This window comes from Dothidotthia symphoricarpi (assembly GCF_010015815.1).
Source record: "Dothidotthia symphoricarpi CBS 119687 unplaced genomic scaffold P153scaffold_1, whole genome shotgun sequence".
Classification (NCBI taxonomy): domain Eukaryota; kingdom Fungi; phylum Ascomycota; class Dothideomycetes; order Pleosporales; family Dothidotthiaceae; genus Dothidotthia; species Dothidotthia symphoricarpi.
The window spans coordinates 314,360-331,640 of NW_022985008.1; the positions used below are offsets into that span (position 1 = coordinate 314,360).

General features: G+C 52.5%; 9 protein-coding genes across 9 annotated transcripts; 6 read left to right on the forward strand and 3 right to left on the reverse strand.

Annotated features, from left to right (window-relative positions):
- Positions 1-29: 29 nt before the first annotated feature.
- P153DRAFT_380268 (uncharacterized protein) lies at positions 30-491 on the forward strand (the record flags this gene model as incomplete). The annotated part of the gene is made up of 1 exon (XM_033669918.1): positions 30-491. The coding sequence occupies one exon, from the start codon at positions 30-32 to the stop codon at positions 489-491; it is 462 nt and encodes a 153-aa protein (XP_033528839.1).
- A 456-nt stretch (positions 492-947) lies between these two features.
- P153DRAFT_279234 (uncharacterized protein) lies at positions 948-1,907 on the forward strand (the record flags this gene model as incomplete). Its single annotated transcript, XM_033663009.1, has 1 exon — positions 948-1,907. One exon carries the CDS (start codon positions 948-950, stop codon positions 1,905-1,907), a length of 960 nt encoding a protein of 319 aa, XP_033528840.1.
- A 922-nt stretch (positions 1,908-2,829) lies between these two features.
- Positions 2,830-3,694, forward strand: P153DRAFT_352442 (uncharacterized protein; the record flags this gene model as incomplete). Its single annotated transcript, XM_033666381.1, has 2 exons — positions 2,830-3,153; positions 3,209-3,694. The coding sequence occupies 2 exons, from the start codon at positions 2,830-2,832 to the stop codon at positions 3,692-3,694; spliced, it is 810 nt and encodes a 269-aa protein (XP_033528841.1).
- A 464-nt stretch (positions 3,695-4,158) lies between these two features.
- P153DRAFT_304819 (Nucleotidylyl transferase) lies at positions 4,159-5,994 on the forward strand. Its single transcript, XM_033664582.1, has 2 exons — positions 4,159-4,783; positions 4,840-5,994. The coding sequence occupies exons 1-2, from the start codon at positions 4,496-4,498 to the stop codon at positions 5,902-5,904; spliced, it is 1,353 nt and encodes a 450-aa protein (XP_033528842.1). The 5' UTR covers positions 4,159-4,495; the 3' UTR covers positions 5,905-5,994.
- A 51-nt stretch (positions 5,995-6,045) lies between these two features.
- On the reverse strand, positions 6,046-7,131 carry P153DRAFT_391797 (uncharacterized protein). The gene is made up of 2 exons (XM_033671095.1): positions 6,765-7,131; positions 6,046-6,705 (listed from the first exon to the last, which is right to left on the reverse strand). The coding sequence occupies exons 1-2, from the start codon at positions 6,896-6,898 to the stop codon at positions 6,399-6,401; spliced, it is 441 nt and encodes a 146-aa protein (XP_033528843.1). The 5' UTR covers positions 6,899-7,131; the 3' UTR covers positions 6,046-6,398.
- Positions 7,132-9,170: 2,039 nt separating this feature from the next.
- On the reverse strand, positions 9,171-10,224 carry P153DRAFT_278416 (ADP-ribosylation factor family protein; the record flags this gene model as incomplete). The annotated part of the gene is made up of 6 exons (XM_033662951.1): positions 9,171-9,444; positions 9,492-9,563; positions 9,690-9,752; positions 9,869-9,888; positions 9,968-10,040; positions 10,175-10,224. The coding sequence occupies 6 exons, from the start codon at positions 10,222-10,224 to the stop codon at positions 9,171-9,173; spliced, it is 552 nt and encodes a 183-aa protein (XP_033528844.1).
- A 371-nt stretch (positions 10,225-10,595) lies between these two features.
- Positions 10,596-14,564, forward strand: P153DRAFT_427154 (putative DNA-directed RNA polymerase I subunit beta). The gene is made up of 2 exons (XM_033672649.1): positions 10,596-11,229; positions 11,294-14,564. The coding sequence occupies exons 1-2, from the start codon at positions 10,729-10,731 to the stop codon at positions 14,450-14,452; spliced, it is 3,660 nt and encodes a 1,219-aa protein (XP_033528845.1). The 5' UTR covers positions 10,596-10,728; the 3' UTR covers positions 14,453-14,564.
- Positions 14,565-15,844: 1,280 nt separating this feature from the next.
- Positions 15,845-16,884, forward strand: P153DRAFT_362229 (uncharacterized protein). Its single transcript, XM_033667081.1, has 3 exons — positions 15,845-16,293; positions 16,342-16,660; positions 16,710-16,884. The coding sequence occupies exons 1-3, from the start codon at positions 16,075-16,077 to the stop codon at positions 16,742-16,744; spliced, it is 573 nt and encodes a 190-aa protein (XP_033528846.1). The 5' UTR covers positions 15,845-16,074; the 3' UTR covers positions 16,745-16,884.
- P153DRAFT_380276 (YggU-like protein) lies at positions 16,857-17,177 on the reverse strand (the record flags this gene model as incomplete). Its single annotated transcript, XM_033669919.1, has 1 exon — positions 16,857-17,177. The coding sequence occupies one exon, from the start codon at positions 17,175-17,177 to the stop codon at positions 16,857-16,859; it is 321 nt and encodes a 106-aa protein (XP_033528847.1).
- Positions 17,178-17,281: the final 104 nt, after the last annotated feature.

Sequence of the window (17,281 nt, forward strand, 5' to 3'; positions counted from 1 at the left end):
AGCTGCGAGGTGTGTCTTCTGTGTGGCCCATGCAGTTACACACCACAGACGAGCTCCCAAGTGCACCGCTCCAAGTCTCCTCCGAACTGCCAGCCTGCAAGTCCGAGGAGGCCCACATGGCGAAATTCCACGTCGTCGAGCCCTCGCAATCTCGCCAGCAGAGCCGCATTCCGCCGGAGCCGCTTCCATTCTGCTCGCTGCTGCGTGGGCCCAGCTGCTTCTGGCGTGGCCTCATGCATCCATGCCCCGCTGCACCCTCTCACCAACAGTCGTCTTCGTGTGCCAGCGCAACCCACCCGCCATGCGCGTCGCAATTTGGCACGCTGCCGCCATTGGCTGCGTGGCACTCGACTTTGCCAGTTCACGCTGCAACTAATCGTCCGCGACCACATATCGTGGCCAGCATCGGGCACCATGGCGAGCAAGCACTTCTGCAAGCTGCTGCATCCGCACCGCGGCCGCCTGTTCACCACGCAAACCTAGGTGGATAATTGGCGACGTCCCGCACAGGGAATTGTGACCACCCCAGGCCTGCCTTCTCCAATTCTCCTCGTCTCGCACCCGTCTCCATTCGACAACACCGCACCACTGCTCCCGAACTGACCTGCGCTCCGTGGCTTCTTCGTCCTGCGAGCTACCCTCCCTGCATTGCTGCCTATAAGATCCTCTCTTGACCTGCACGATAAGCCCAGGGCGTTGCAGGGTCTGACTTGTAACCTCTCCATCTCGCCGCACATCCCACGCTGCTCAGCTCTCGCAGTTAAGCACTTCCAATCGCCTCCAGAATGATATTGTCTGCAAAGCCCTTTTTCCGCATTTTCAAAACCAGACTCGACCGTCGGACTTTGATACCTTGAGATCAGCAGAATAAAATTCAGATCATCATTGGCTCCCTCACGCCCGTCTGACGCAACTTACCCGATAAACATCACGACATCACCCACCCCATGGCAACGCACGAGCAGCCACCGGCTATGCTCGAAACTCACCTCACCTCACCGCCCATGACGCCCGGCATCCGCTCCCATGCGCGCTTTCCGTCTCAGGCGAGCAACACATCGCCGCTCTCCAGCCGCATGAGCGCTCTAAAATTCACCCACACTCCACCATTGGAGTTCATTGAACCGACTGGCCAAGGTCATCATTTCAAATTCACCCGTCCTCAGTCGTTCGAGCCGTCCTCGCGCCTTTCCACCGACTCTGGGCGGGTTTATGCAACAACCTTGCAAGATTCCGATGATGACGATGAGGATATAATTGAGATCGAGATTGACGACGACGACGAGGACGAAATTGAGATTGACGATGAATCTGAACAAGACAGCGACCAGGAGGAGGAAACACCCATGCGTCGCGTAGAAGAGGCCGACTTTATACTCGAAGAGCTCGATAGCGACTCAGACTGTGACTGCAACATAGAGGTCGTGCAGCCAGACTACTTTGAAGATGCAAAGAGTGAGAAAAGTGGGAAAAAACTAGAAGTCATCAATAAGCTGAAAGAATTGATTCTGGAGGAAACGTCTTCAGATGAGGAGGCGAGAGAACGCATATATAGGCAAAAGAAGAAGAGGTGGAGTGCAGGCGTCTTCAAGCGAACCCATAGTCAGAGCGTCGAAGGCGACAGCAGCTACTCTGACAACGACCCTATGGACGACGTCGACCCAAATGCTCGTCGACTTCGCCGCCGTGTACGCGGAACCTTTGAGAGGAGGGGATCGCTCACCTTCGAAGATAGAGGTTTTTCAAATACCAACAATATTTTGGAAGTCGAAGAGCCGGAGGAAGGGACTGTTATGCATTCGAAAGGCCCGCCGTCTATCCTCAGTGACGACGCTTTTACCTTGGATGAGCTTCCCTTCTGGAGGGGGTCGGAGGACTCGATGGATGTCGAATTCGACTCTGACTAGTATATTTGGCTATGGTTGTTTGCTTTGCATATACGTCGCATCGTCTTGTTTCTCTACTTCCATTACGTCCATTGGGATTGCTGAGTACTGCTCAGCAGGCCTATTCAACTCGCGTCTGTAGCGCTAAGCGTCTGTTTGTTTTTAGCCCTCAAACTTGAGCCCTCCGTAATAATATCTCTATCCATTTGTACCATTTCCGAGTGCCTCACAGTCATAGCGAGGCTGTGCATCAATGCTGCCGTGTTGGTAGTTGAGTTGTTTGTTTGTAATTCGTTCTATTTTGGGTGACAAGCCTCCTCGCCAAGTTTGAGGCGCCAACCGTTCTGTCGACCTCACACGACAACCAACCAAAAAACATCCAACACACCACATGGGAACAAAGCTTGTGCTGTGCCTGTTGGTAAATCACTCGCCCGATGTTTCTCGGCTTGGTGAACGACACTTGGATATGGGAATCATATCAACTGACCGTTCTGGCCAGCTCAGCATTACGCCCGTAGAGACTAAGCACCCCAGATTTGGGCTATTCTTACTACCTTCTTATACCAGGAGTTCACAACGCCCTGCTAACACGCACCATCTACAGGGCCTGTCAATTCTGAATGCATGGGTGATTGAGGGGAATGCGTTACGAGTCTCATGTACACTTGCTTCGCCCGTTTTCGAGTGAGCTGTGCTTATTCTTGCTGGCGACAGCAAGCGATGACTTTGGCTGCGGTATCCGGATGGTAAGCCTTCCGACCAGAACATACTGACAAGGGGTGATGTTGGCTTCCAAGTATAAAGAGAACACCGTGGGATGTCCTTGGAGAACTCATCTCATAGCTTACATCTCAAAAACCATACTTACTTCCATATCTCTTTATCTCTTTTCATATATCTCTTTGGTTATTCGGCTATCTTAGCTTCTTCATCAGTAATCATGCTCTCCTTCACAAGGGTCCTCATCGCCGGCCTGGCAACTCTCGGTGCCGTTCAGGCCCTCCCGCAGGCTGTTCCTGTCTCAACTTCCGTCGTGCCTACTCCTGTTCCTGCTCCAACCCCCGCTACGCCTGCCCCTGCACCAGACCAGACCCAACTCTTCCGCGACCTTTTCACAGCTCCCACAGCGATCAAGCGTTTCCAACGGCTTCTTACTCAGGGCGGAACTCTCCTCACTGGCGAAGCTCTGCAGAAGCTCATAGTCTTCAACTTCAACGGTGCTACACCTGCGAATGGCGCGAAAGGAGGCGCTACAAAGGCAGCTGTATGTCGCATACACTCCCCTACGTCTCTGTTATCATTCGACTAACATCAAACAGAACATCGAGACCTTTCCCATCCTCACTGGCCTCGGCATCTCCACCACCCTCGGCTTCCTCGAGGCCTGCGGTATCAACACTCCCCATGTTCACCCCCGCGCCACCGAGTTCCTGACTCTCGTCTCCGGCTCCAACCTGAAGTTTGGCTACGTCCTCGAGAACGGCCTCGTGGCTTCTCCCCAATCACCCGAGATCGCCGGCGTTCTAGACCAGTTTCAAGGCACTGTCTTCCCCATGGGTTCGATTCACTTCCAGTTCAACGACGCGTGTGAGAATGCTACCTTTGTTGCATCGCTGAACAACGAAGACCCCGGCACGAGCCAGGTCGCGCAGAACTTTTTTGCGCTGAATGCGGGCGTTGTGAACGCAACCTTGGGCTTCCCGAAGACGATTGATGGAAAGAACATTGAGGAGTTCAGGAAGATGATCCCAGCCAACCTTGCACAGGATGTGGACAACTGCCTTGCCAAGTGCAAGAGCTATTAAGTTTGAGGCAGAGATGTAGGGGCTACAGATGGAGACTTGGTCGGATTTGATTTTTGGCACGGCGACGGCGTTGGCATGATTACTTTTGTGGCTGGTGGCTATTGCTACTGATCCTTCTTCTACGATTTTGCGCTATTTGCTTTGATTTTTGTGCGAAGCTTCGGCTCTACATTAGACTAACATAACTTCTTATTCACTCCTTAATGATACTTTTGTTTTTCCATACATGGGTTGTTCGAAGCCATGTGCGCGGAATTGGTTTAAATGTTCCTATGGTCCACCGTATCGACAAGACAGCTTGTTCTATGCGGCGTACAGCCAAGCGCCCAGTAGAAGTCAGCCCAGCCCTAGAGATACGGCGTGCATTTGAGCTAACATCGGCGTGTCTGTTGTGGACGAGAGGCTGACGGCCCAAGGAACTGCATCTCGACGGTTAAGGAATCTTCAAATTCAACTCAGAACGACCAAAACAAAGTAATCCACTGTAAAAGAAAGGCATTCTTCAAAAACTCATCATTTGGTTGTATGTGGACACAAAGTAGCAAGCAATAGTCAGATTTACCGTATTCTCCGGACCCTTGTTTTTAGCTCCTGAACCCTGACATCTGGACTGGTGCAGCCCCACGAAGACTCATTCAGCTCGCCTCTGAATCACCCGCTGACAAGACTACTTGTTCAGCTGAGCTTGGGGGACAAGCATATATATCTGCCCTCGTCCATCGTTCCGGTACTAAAAGCTCAATACAACTGAATTTCCCGCGTTCGCTCCATTGGCATAAATTATCCCCCCGCTACCCCACCATGGCGGACTCAACCTCAATCCACGACGAGATCGCGGGAATTGAGAAGAAAATCACAGAGCTGCAGGCACAGCTGCAAGATGCAAGGTCGAGGTTAGAAAAGAGCCAGGTGGAAGCGTCTGCACACGATGCGGCGGCCAAGATGTCAGGCGAGGAGAAGATGGCCCTCATCAAGGTCAACCTGCAGGAGGTGCTGAATCCAGAGATCATGGACGCGGCCATAAAAGAGAGTGGGACGCTCAAGATCTACTGGGGCACTGCGACGACAGGCAGACCGCACTGCGGATACGTATGTCATCTTCTACGGGTAGATTGGTCTGGTGTGTTGTACTGACTGTAGTGTAGTTTGTCCCCATCCTCAAGATCGCACAATTCCTCGCTGCAGGCTGCCACGTCAAGATCCTGCTCGCCGACATCCACGGCTTCCTCGACAACCTCAAGGCGCCCATCGAGCTTGTCAAGTTCCGCGCAGAATACTACCGCTACACCATCACCGCATTGCTCAAGGCCGTCAACGTCCCCATCAACAAGCTCGAGTTCGTGCTAGGGTCGTCCTTCGAACTGACGCCAGAATACATGATGGATGTCCTGCGCCTGGCCTCCGTAACGAGTGAACGCGACGCGAAGAAGGCAGGCGCCGAAGTCGTGAAGCAGACGGAGAACGCGCCGCTGAGCGGACTTCTCTACCCGCTCATGCAAGCCCTCGACGAGCAGTACCTCGACGTCGACGTGCAGTTCGGCGGCGTCGACCAGCGCAAGATCTTCGCCCTGGCCAAAGACGTCCTGCCCAAGCTCGGCTACAAGGAACGCGCCCACCTGATGAACCCCATGGTCCCCGGTCTGCAAGGCGGCAAGATGAGCGCCTCGGACCCCGACTCGAAGATCGATGTGCTTGACAACGCCGACGCCGTAAAGAAGAAGCTGAAGAAAGCCTTCGCGCCGCCCAAGCAAGTCGAAGAGAACGGCGTGCTGAGCTTCGTAGAATACGTGCTCCTCCCCGCCGGCGTCCTCAAGCACGGCGAGCCGAAATTCGTCGTCGAGCGCCGCGACGAGGAACCCCTCATCTACACCAACATCAAGCAGATGCAAGACGACTACGTCAACGACATCCTGAAACCTCAGGACCTCAAGCCGGCTGTCACTGCGGCGCTGAACACACTGCTCGAGCCCGTTCAGGCTGAGTTCCAGGCGAATGAACAGTGGAGGGAGATTGAGACCAAGGCTTACCCACCACCACCCGCGCCTCCGAAGAAGGAGAAGAAAAAGAAGGACAAGGGGTCTTACCACCCGGGACGCAAGGTCGAGGCTCAACCTGACGGGCATGTAGAGGGAGAGGACAAGGCGAAGGTGGACATTGGCGCTGAAGGGGGCGCGAAGACAATTGAAGGGTTGACGCTGGAGGAGAACTGAGACTCGAACTCTATTCTAAGATATCAGGATACACAGTGATACTCCCACAAAAGTAGAAGTCTGCTATGGTTCGTGTGATGCTGGGATGTATTGTGATTCCTATTGAGTGCTTGTCCATGTTATTCTCATAAACTCATGCATACCAGTCGCCACATAAACATTTGAATCCAACACGAGATAGGTGCGGTGGGAGTAATAGTGCTCATAGAGGTATCGTATTTTCATGATACAGCTATCATAGACTACTCGGAAGAGAAGACTTATTAAGTACAGACATTAAACAGAAGAGGTATCCATACGCGACCCATAATCACTGGGAGCTCAAAGCATTTCGTCCGTAGCACCATCATAGGGCTTGATTCCACGCTTACAATCTCAACAATAATCACCAAAGCGCCACATGTCCAACGCCAATTGCAATCGTATCACTCATTCATATGTCAGGTTCGCTACCTCAATGCGTCCCGATGTGATGAACTCGTATCATCGACTTCTCAAACTCCGTTGTAGGTCTTGCCTGGTGGCGGACCCGGAGGAGGTGCATACATGTTCTGTCCTGCGCCGCCGTATGTCTGTTGCGGTTGCTGAAGCTCGACATTGCTCTGCGGCTGGTTGCCGTAGTAGCCTTGGTTTGAGGTGGTGGCCGAGTACGGAGGAGCAGCGTTGCCTTGCGTGTTGTTGTTGTTATTGTAGTAGGGTTGCGTGCCCTGTGTCTCGCCGTACGCAGGAGGACGGGCGGCCCAACCGGTGCCGTAGTATGGCTGGTGACCGGCCTTGCGACGCTTGCGCGCGGTCAAGCAGCTAGGTTTACATTAGTGGCTGGTTCATTGATATGAAGGACGCGACTGGATTCATCTTACCTGCAAATGAAAAAGAGCATGAGAAAGGCGAGCACAATAACACCTAGGACGACCCAGCGGGCCCATGTATTCCATGCGGAAGTTTTGTAGCAGACATATTGATTATATCTGTTGTAACCACACCTGCGAGCCATGGTGTATTAGAGGGTGTGATGGTAGCGGGATAACTGCGTGTCGGCGAGGTGTTGTTGCAATGCGACGAGAGAATTGAACTAGGAGCGGTGGGAAAAAAGGAACGGGGAAGGAAGGGTAAGTAAGTAGCTTGCAGGTGATGCGCCATGTATGACGTGAACATGGCAGGCAGGATCCGTGCTGAAGATCCCGTCTACAAACGCAAGTTCTGGCCAAGGAAATGCCAGCCACTTACTCGTCATCGCCATAGTTGAACTGTCTGGCCACAATAGACGGCATCTCGGCAAGGAACTTGGCTGGCAAACAAGAAGAAATGCGCAGACTTGGAAGTGTTTAGATTGATGATCGCGATGCTGTGAGAGGTTGCAGTGGAGAGCTACTAGCAATGACGACGGCGTCAGCTTAAGTGCGAATGCTCAGCCACAGCCAAGGGCCTGGTTGCTGACCGCGCCGGCACGACCGGAGGACCGAAAGGTCGATCATTTTCGTCGGTCGCTGATTTGCAAGGCTCAGTTGGGCTGATGGTGAGGAGTCGCGGAGGCGCAGTCACGAATGAATGGCTAGATGGAAAATGGTGGATGCTTCTTTGTCGGGGTTGAGAAACGCCCTTGCAGGTCTGGCCATATTCCAGCTGCATCCAGAAGATCTGTTTGCCTCTCGGTATTGCCGGCGTAAGCCTTGCAATGTTTTTGTAGGATGGTGAACTTGAGAACGAGCAGTCCAAAGATGCTTTGTGTACATTAGACATCCCTGGCATCTGGCACGATACCGTCCCAGTCTGTAGTCCAGCTTTGAACAACCAGACCAACATGCCATTGTCTCCAGACTGACACTTTTACTGGTAAAAACAATATGGAATGAATGCAGCAGAAGAACATAGCTTCCATTAGCAAACCTACATACTGTGGCTCTCGATTGACCGAAATACCAGAAACTAAGGTGCAGCGAAAGCTTACAGCAACTCAAACAACTACGTATAAGATCACTATAGAATTCTCACACCTGAGTTTCTAGTATACGCCTAACGTGACCTGTTGTCAAGTGCATTTGGTGCTGTTTTGCAGCTCAAAGGACCCACGAAGAACGCAGCTTATTTCCCGCTTCTACAGTTGACAAAGAATCTGGCTATCCGTCTCGAGGATAGACTTGTCGTCTAGCTACCGTCACACAATCTTTTACTCCGGGAAATTGCATGTCACACACACTTCCATGCTCTGACTTCCTGATCCCCACAGTTTGCCAATTTCCAGAGCCTCGTTGACCCACCCAGAGCCACACCTACGCCACACCACATTCCACCATCGCAAATTCCTGCCCGTTTCTCAAAGGATCAAACATCACGCTCCTCGGTCCATTACGGGAAGCAGGGGTTCACGCCCAGCTATGCAATAATCGACATATGATTGGCCGAATTTCATGGAAACGCTAATGCAGGATGTGTTGTCAACCACGGGAAATAATAGCTGTCGAATGCGCCCTCCTTAACAACGGGCGCTGCGCTGCTCAGTCACTCTCGCTCATGCCATGTCCTAGTGATTGTTCTTGTGCGCTGCGCTATGCGTGTTCCATTTCGAATGGACGCTGTGCGATGCGCGACAGCCGTGACTGCATTCGCGTCAGAAGGAGAAATCGACCCTACATCATAAGAGATGCGACCACCTGCGAACACGATACCAGCCGTTTGAACCAACAGAAGAAGACCTTCCCCGTCAAAGCCTGTTACTGCCTGTACACACGGCAAGGGCGGAGTCACGAGCAATGCGCGAACAGTCGTGCCAAAGACATGAAAGTTACCATTGTACGAAGTGTAGAGTGCGAACTCTCTTCACTACTATGCGAAAGATTAAAACAACACCTGGGACAAACCGGTCCTTCCTAATCGCTATAATCGCCGTATCCTCGCTCAAGTAACGAAACACATGAATTGATACATGATCAGATAAATATACTGGAAGCCTTCGATACGCTTTCTGTTCTGTCAGCCAAGAGGACAGCACCACACTGCCGCGAAAGAACTTATGAAATCAGGAAATATGCTCGAGTTAGGGGAGTGCGAGGTGGCCATCGCTAGCCTGCAGTGCTGATCTGCCCGTCTTTTCTTCCGTCACGTCGTAAGAATCATTAAGTTTGTCGTAGAATGCTAACGGCCTTTTGGCACATCAGGGTCGTGAACTTGCGAAACACCGAACCGAGTCGAATGCAACGCGCGGATGCGTGTTAGTCAAGACCTCGCTGGTCACGTTGTCGCCCACTCAACCGCCAGCCATGTCATATCTACTTGCTTGCTCGAGCAATCAACCATTGGAGAACGGCATCGAGGTTGGTCTCTTCTTTGGCACTGATGCCGTAGCAGCTCACCTCTCGGTGCGACACTGCTTTTAGGTCGAGCTCTTCGATCAACTCGTCCACCGAAAGCTTACTCGGAAGATCCGATTTGTTGCCCAAGACGAGAAGGGGGATACCTTCCAAAGCTGGCTTCTCCAACAAAAGTTTTAGTTCTTCGCGCGCAACCGGCAGAGCTTCCTTGTCAGCGGAGTCAACGATGAACCTAGGACGATGAGCGCGAAACCTCAAACACGTGCAAGCGGATCTTACACGATTGCATTCACGCCGCGGCAATACCTCTCCCACATGGAACGAAACCTCGGTTGACCTCCAAGATCCCAGCTACACCCGCGGTCAGCAGGTACACTTGGATGTGGCAGATTGCCTGCACCCTGCAAGGCTGGCAACGGGCTTGGCACTGCAACAACCAGACGTGCGTGACCAAGGCGGGACGTCAGGAGTACTCACCACTTCAGGGTAACATGGCCTTTCTGGACACGCTTCATGTTGAAACCAACAGTTGGGATGGAGCTATGGGCGTATCAGCGCATGGACAAACCTACGATGCTCGCACGAAACAGTGCGATGGCGACACGTAAAACAGTGTCGCCACCGGCTTGCGCTACACGGAATGGATGTTGACGTACTCGACAGTAAACTCTCCTCCCTGGAAAAGGTCAATCAGCTTGGGCTTGCGCGCACACACGGTCGATGCACGATCGCTTCCGGAACAGGACGAGACTCACCGCCAGAACCCTCAACAGCGACGTTTTGCCAGCGTTTTGCAGACCTATCATGGTGATATCCATCTCCGTCGCCCTGCACAGCGAAGCATGTCAGTATCCATTGTCAGACGCGATAATGGTCTTGTCGTGTAGACGGAGCTATCAAATGGCGCATCAAGCATCGACGCCGGCGCAGGTGACCGAGAAACAGCAGGAGGGTGGACATACCAGAACAGACGGAGCAGCCAGTCGTAGATGCGTCGGAATATGCTCGCCATGGTGAGCGGGCAGGTGTTGTGAATGACTCGAAATCAGATGGGCTGGCTGCTGCGAGGACTGGTGATGGTGATGGGCGCTGGGTGGAAGTCTGGGAATCCTTGCTGCGGGGTCCTCTTCGGGCAGTAATTGGCTGGCGACGCCGTGGTAGATAGCTTAGCAACAAGACTGAATTGACCAGGCCCCAAAACGCATGCAAATGAAGCCGCAAAGGCAGTGAAGAAGTTGGAGGGTAGGAGCTGCGCCGCCCTGCAGCGGAGATGTATTCGAGCCGCCGCGGGCGTGTGACTTTGAGCTGGCGCACGGGCCCACCACTATGAGCGAGAGGCGTTTCCCGTTCCGTTAGCTCGAAAAAAGTTGGGCCATTGTGAAGATATCAATGCCGCCGTTCTCTCTGCGTCTTTGCACGAGGACTGGGACGATTCTGCACGGCCTGTGGTGAGCTGCGCCTTTTGTTTCTGAATCAGCCGCTTCTCCACGAAATCTACAACACGCGCACCGTAGCCATGGCGCCTGCCGCAGTGAGGAAGCCGCAGTCGCAGACGCAGACAAAGACGCAATGGTCGACGGAGTTCGACACAAAGAAACGGCAGCGCCTCTTCCAGAACCCCCCCAAGGACAAGACAGCCTACCCCACGCTCGCCGCTGCAGTCGACCCCCACATCAACTCGTTCAACACCATCTTCGTACCTGGCGGGCAGATCGACGAGGGCATCCGTGAAATCGGCACAAAGGTCTTCGTCGATGGCGACCCGTATGCGCAGCCCGAGGAGGTGGGCGCGCGCAACAGGCTCTCTGTGCGCATCCAAGACGTCTTTCTCGACAAGTCGGTGCTGCCCTCGTCGAACAAGGTCGCGCTCAAGAACCGCACCATCCTCCCCGCCGAGTGCAGAGAGCGGCACGCCACCTACCGCGGCAAGCTGCGCGCACGACTCGAGTACAAGGTGAACAACATGGACTGGCAGGAGGAGGTGTGCGATCTGGGCACCATCCCCATCATGCTGCGGGTGAGATCTCCCCATTCCACTGGACTTCGCACAGCAGCGCGGATGCTAACCGCTCTCGTGACAGTCTAACCGGTGCCACCTCGAAGGCCTGAGTCCAGACGCGCTCATCAAGGCCAAGGAGGAAAGCGAGGAGCTGGGCGGCTACTTCATCGTCAACGGCATCGAGAAAATCATCCGCATGCTGCAGGTGAACAGGCGCAACTACCCCATGGCCATCAAGCGTGGGGCCTTCATGAACCGCGGGCCGGGTTACACGCAATACGGTATCCTCATTCGTTCCATGCGACCAGATCAGACGTCGCAGACAAACGCCCTCCACTACTTAAGCGACGGCAATGTCAACCTGCGCTTTTCGTGGAGAAAGGCAGAGTACCTCGTGCCCGTCATGATGGTGCTCAAGGCCTTGGTTGAAACGAACGACCGGGAGATCTTCGAGGGCCTGGTCGGCGCAGCTGGCTCAGAAGGGCTTGCCGAGAAACAGTTTGTGACCGATAGAGTGGAACTGCTGCTCCGGACGTACAAGGTCTATGGGCTGCACTCCAAAGCCAAGACACGGGCATACCTAGGACAGAAGTTCAAGGTCGTACTGCAGATCCCCGAGGACACAAGCGACGAAGAAGCCGGTACCGAGTTCCTACGAAGAATTGTCCTGCCACACCTGGGGGCATATGACGTTACTCCCGCCCAGGATGCCGACAAGTTCCGTATGCTGCTCTTCATGACCCGGAAACTATATTCCCTTGTTGAGGGCGAGTGTGCCGTCGACAACCCAGATGCTGTGCAGAACCAGGAAATTCTGCTTGGAGGCCAGCTGTACGGCATGATCATCAAGGAGAGACTCGACGACTGGCTGAATTCTTTACGCCCTGTCTTGAACGACTATGGACGCAGAACAGAATGGAGGTCGTTCACTTCCCCAGAATTCCAGAAAGACTTTGTCCAGAAAGTGCTCAAGAAGACCACCATGAACGTTGGCCAGGCCATGGAATACTTCCTCTCTACCGGAAACCTCATCAGTCCTACTGGCCTGGACCTCCAGCAAACAGCTGGTTTCGTGGTCGTGGCAGAAAAGATCAACTTCTACCGATTCATCAGTCATTTCAGGATGGTGCACAGAGGTGCTTTCTTCGCGCAACTCAAAACTACGACTGTACGAAAACTGCTGCCCGAGAGTTGGGGCTTCATGTGTCCCGTTCACACCCCTGACGGAGCTCCATGTGGGCTACTCAACCACTTTGCACACAAATGCAAGTTGGCAACACAGAACGTTGATGTCTCAGCGATTCCCAAACTCGTTGCACAGTTGGGCGTGTCAAGCAAATCATCCGCCTCACTTGACGCGAGTGTGGTCGTACAGCTGGACGGCCGCGTTTTGGGTTTCTGCTCGCCAAAGCAAGCCAAAGTCATTGCAGATACACTTCGTTACTGGAAAGTCGAAGGCACGCACAATGTCCCCTTGGAACTCGAGATTGGCTACGTTCCCAATTCAAGTGGCGGCCAGTACCCCGGTATTTTCATGTTCTCACAAGTTGCGCGCATGTACAGACCTGTCAAGTATCTGCCCCTTGGCAAGCTAGACTATGTAGGGCCTTTCGAGCAGCCGTATATGTCAATAGCGTGTACAGATGCTGAAATCGTGTCGGGCGATTCAACGCATGTTGAATTCGATCCTACTAACATATTCTCCATCGTCGCCAACATGACACCCTTCTCAGACTTCAACCAATCTCCCCGAAACATGTACCAGTGTCAGATGGGTAAACAGTCAATGGGAACACCTGGAACTGCCGGGCGATACCGAACGGACAACAAGACCTACCGCTTACAGACTGGTCAAACGCCTATCGTACGACCGCCCCTCCACAACGAGTATGGCTTGGATAACTTTCCCAACGGCACGAACGCTGTTGTAGCTGTCATCTCATACACAGGGTACGACATGGATGACGCCATGATCATAAACAAATCTGCACATGAGCGTGGGTTTGGTCACGGTACCATTTACAAGACCAAGATTTGCGACCTTGAAGAGGGTGGTCGGAGAAATCGGTCTGGTCGGACCGTGACTAAACTCTTTGGGTTCGCTCCTGAAGGGCTTGTCAAGGCAGCTGACAAGGAAACAATTGACGATGATGGGTTCCCTCGTATTGGTGCGATGCTGCGCTCAGGCGACAAACTTGCTGCATGGCATACTGTTTCGTACGACGCAGCTACCGGCGACTACATAAACCGTGATGGCAATACCAGCTACTTCAAATACAAGGAAGATGAGCTGGCGTTTGTCGAAGAAGTCCGCATCATCGGCTCGGAAGACGGCACCCAGCCCTGTCAAAAGCTCAGCATCAAACTCCGTGTTCCACGTTCGCCCGTCATTGGCGACAAGTTCTCCTCTCGTCACGGACAGAAGGGTGTTGCTTCGCAGAAATGGCCATCAATTGACATGCCCTTCTCGGAGTCTGGCATCCAACCTGATGTCATCATCAACCCGCACGCTTTCCCATCTCGAATGACAATCGGTATGTTCGTTGAGTCGCTGGCAGGCAAAGCAGGAGCGCTTCATGGTATTTCTCAAGACTCCACGCCATTCCGTTTCGACGAGCAGAACACCGCCGTCGATTTCTTCGGCCATCAGCTTATGAAGGCTGGTTATAACTACTACGGTAACGAACCGATGTATAGCGGTATCACGGGTCAAGAACTTGCCGCCGATATCTACATCGGTGTTGTCTACTACCAACGTCTCCGTCACATGGTCAACGACAAGTACCAAGTGCGTACCACCGGTCCCGTCAACTCAACGACCGGGCAACCCATCAAGGGTCGTAAGAAGGGTGGTGGTATCCGTGTTGGAGAAATGGAGCGCGACGCGCTTATTGCTCACGGTACTGCCTTCCTACTGCAAGATCGTCTGATGAACTGCTCCGACTACACCAAAGCTGCTATATGTCGCGCCTGTGGTTCATTCTTGTCTACCGCGCCTACAGTTAGCGAGTATTCACGTAAGAAGGACCAAGGGGGCAAAAACATGACCATTCGGTGCAGAAGGTGCGCCACATTGGCGGACGGTGTGCAGAGCACGAGCGAGGTTTGGACAGATGGCCAAGGTATGCGATTCATGGGCGGCGACGACGTGGCGGTTGTTGCCGTGCCGGGAGTGTTGAAATATCTGGATGTTGAGCTGGCGAGTATGGGTGTGAGGTTGAAGTTCAAGGTCGACCCATGAGGAACGCAGGGGATTGTCACGACAAGTCTTTGGAAAGGCATGCATTGCTTGGAGTTTTTGGTATGTGAAAAGTCTTCCGCTGGGGGTGTTTTGCGCAGTTTGCAATTGGTAGTGCACTCGAATGAATGGTGTTCAAATCAGAAGTTTCTCCAGTCTGACGTGCTAAGTTTGTGTGATTACTATACGCCGTCTTTGCTAGTACTGGAGCCAACGATGTCAATCAGAATATACGCGTTTCTAACCATGATTGTGGAAGTACTGTTCTGTGTTCGTCTGAGATATATTGGAAATTCTGAACAAAGGCGTCGCTGAATGGTCTTGAGTACAGTGAACGGTCTCGAGTACGGTGTCGCGTGTAGAGTGTGCTGTTACGTTCGTCGCTACGTGGGTTTCCTTCTCCTTGAAAGCATAATGCTGGTACAGTTCTCACATGCACTGATTCCCTTATGTTCTGGATAGTCTTGCAACGTAAGCTCGTTTATGCTAGGGCATGTGCAGTGATCTACCTCTCGAACCAAGGTGCAGCAAAATCACGCAACAGCTTGACAACTACAACTGCGTTTAGTGTAGAAATACCGTGCCTGGATTTGTAACTGTATGTACCTTACGTATACATTTGTATATTTTACTTATGTAGTTTTGCAACTTGTAGGAGTTACAAAGAATGCAGCTTACTTCCTGCTTTTACAGTTGACCGAGAGTCTACGTACATGGAACCCTCTTGCAACTCTGTCTGTCCATGGAAGACGTATCACGACGTTGTAATGTTGCAAACGATATGTCCTCTTCTGAGCATCAAAACAAATACCCATCACGTAGATATCAAGCGTAGGTGGCGTGCTTGGAAAGATATGCTTTTGATTACGACGAGCCTTGATCTTGCTGATATCACGCTACGTTCTTGAACCATGTCATTCCCGAGGACCCTCAACAGTTTAAAGTATAGTGGGGATCGCTATCCCTGGGACGATGAGGCTGGGTATGGGCGGGATCATTAGATTGAAGTGTGGGTATTTTGCGGGGTACGAAGATCTACGTCATTCGATCTTACATCACATTTCACCCAACCCCAAATTCGAGAGCAGAAATTGCGATGTTCACACAGTCCAAATTCGTATACGCTTGTACAATCGGCTGTTGGGAAGGAGATCTGTCTTTCCAAAACAGCTTGTTAATCACGTAGTGACCTGGTGCCATCTCCCCAGCTCAGTGGCGAGATTTTGTATTCCCAAAATACAATCATGCAGGAGAAGAGGTTGAGCCCGTAATCTGCGGGAACAACGCTCCGAAAGCCGTACCTGATTGGTTGGCCGGCAGTCGGAGTATACGTTTACCAGTCCTGTGACCAGACACAGAGCTTTTTGTAGTGTCAATCGCCTCGTGTTCAAGGTTTCAATATCTTGGTGCAGGGCCCATCCCGCCCGCTTCGGTAGGACCTAAGCCCGAAGCGATCGTATTCGAGCTTGGAGATGTCTTCGATAGCTCCTTATGTAGAGACATAAACTCGGAGAGCTGCCGCCTCATCATCGTTCTATTAGCTTCGACTCCAAACATCAATAATCTTTCGTTCTCGACGCCTTTCTACTCCCAGTTGATTCATCAATTATCTGCTATCCGCCAACATGAAGTACACTTTCGCCGCTGCAGCTCTCTTCACCAGCGTCTTCGCTCAGGGCTACTGCCCTGCTCCTCAGCCTACTCCCACACCTACTCCCCAAGTCGAATACTTCAGTGTCATCTCTGCTCGCAGTGCTTCTCCAATCCACTTTCTTCCCCTCCAAGCCAACGGTGGCAGGTTCTTCCTCGGTGGTGAACCTTCGGCTAGCTGTCCTGACGGCGTTGTATGTTCTTCCAAATTCTTGAGCGACAGCTGGCTAATGCACAATTAGGGCGCTTGCCCACCTGGCAACATCACTTCCCTTATTGGTGGCGACGGCAGTCTCTCGCTCGGCTCTATTGTTCCCCAGCAGGTCTACGTTGCGATTGACGGCACCTTGTCGTACACAGGCACAGACGGCGCCCCTCTTCCAGCGGGCGCTATCGCCAATATGTTCGAGAAGACTGACCCTGAGGGATCGACTCTTGGAACCTTGAGCTACGATACTGGTTTCCTTGCCTGCCCCCAGACCGATGGCCGCTACCAGGTTTATGGACAGCGGGATGGTGTGAGCTTCGTCGGCACTTGCTTGGGCTTCAGTGCTATCACCTGTAAGTTCCGGTCGTACCATTTGTGAAAATCTTGATTAACGGTGAACAGCGGACGTCGACGGCCCCACTGCTTACCAATACTAAGTCGCCCTCAACGTGGTGATAAAAACGTGCTCCGAATAATGATAATGTAATAAAATGGATGGGATGATTGAGATGTAGGATAGCATAATGCATGTGTTGTAATCGTAACTACTCAACGGCCGATGCTGTCTGCCAGCAATTCCCTTGTTCGTACAATCTCCTCCTCTGGCTTCCTATTCGTGCTTATGTTCGTCACTGCAACCATTTTGTCCCGGCTCTTCATGCCCTTTACTACTTCCACGTCAGACTTGGGAACCCGTAGCACGTCGGCGATTATCTCTCTCACAGCCTTGTTTGCTTCTCCGTCCCTTGCTTGAGCTGCAACGCATACTTCAATTCTTTCGTCTGACACAGCTGCGATACCCTCTCTGTTTGCACTGACACCTGGTTTGACGTGGCAGAGGAGTTGTATCGTTCCTGAGCCTCGAGTCATGGCGAAACGGATGGCCGAAGTGAGAACCATTAGGGATGGTTGTGTTAAAACGGATGTATGTATCCAATCAATGCACTACAGGAGTGGCATATCCCTTTTGCATG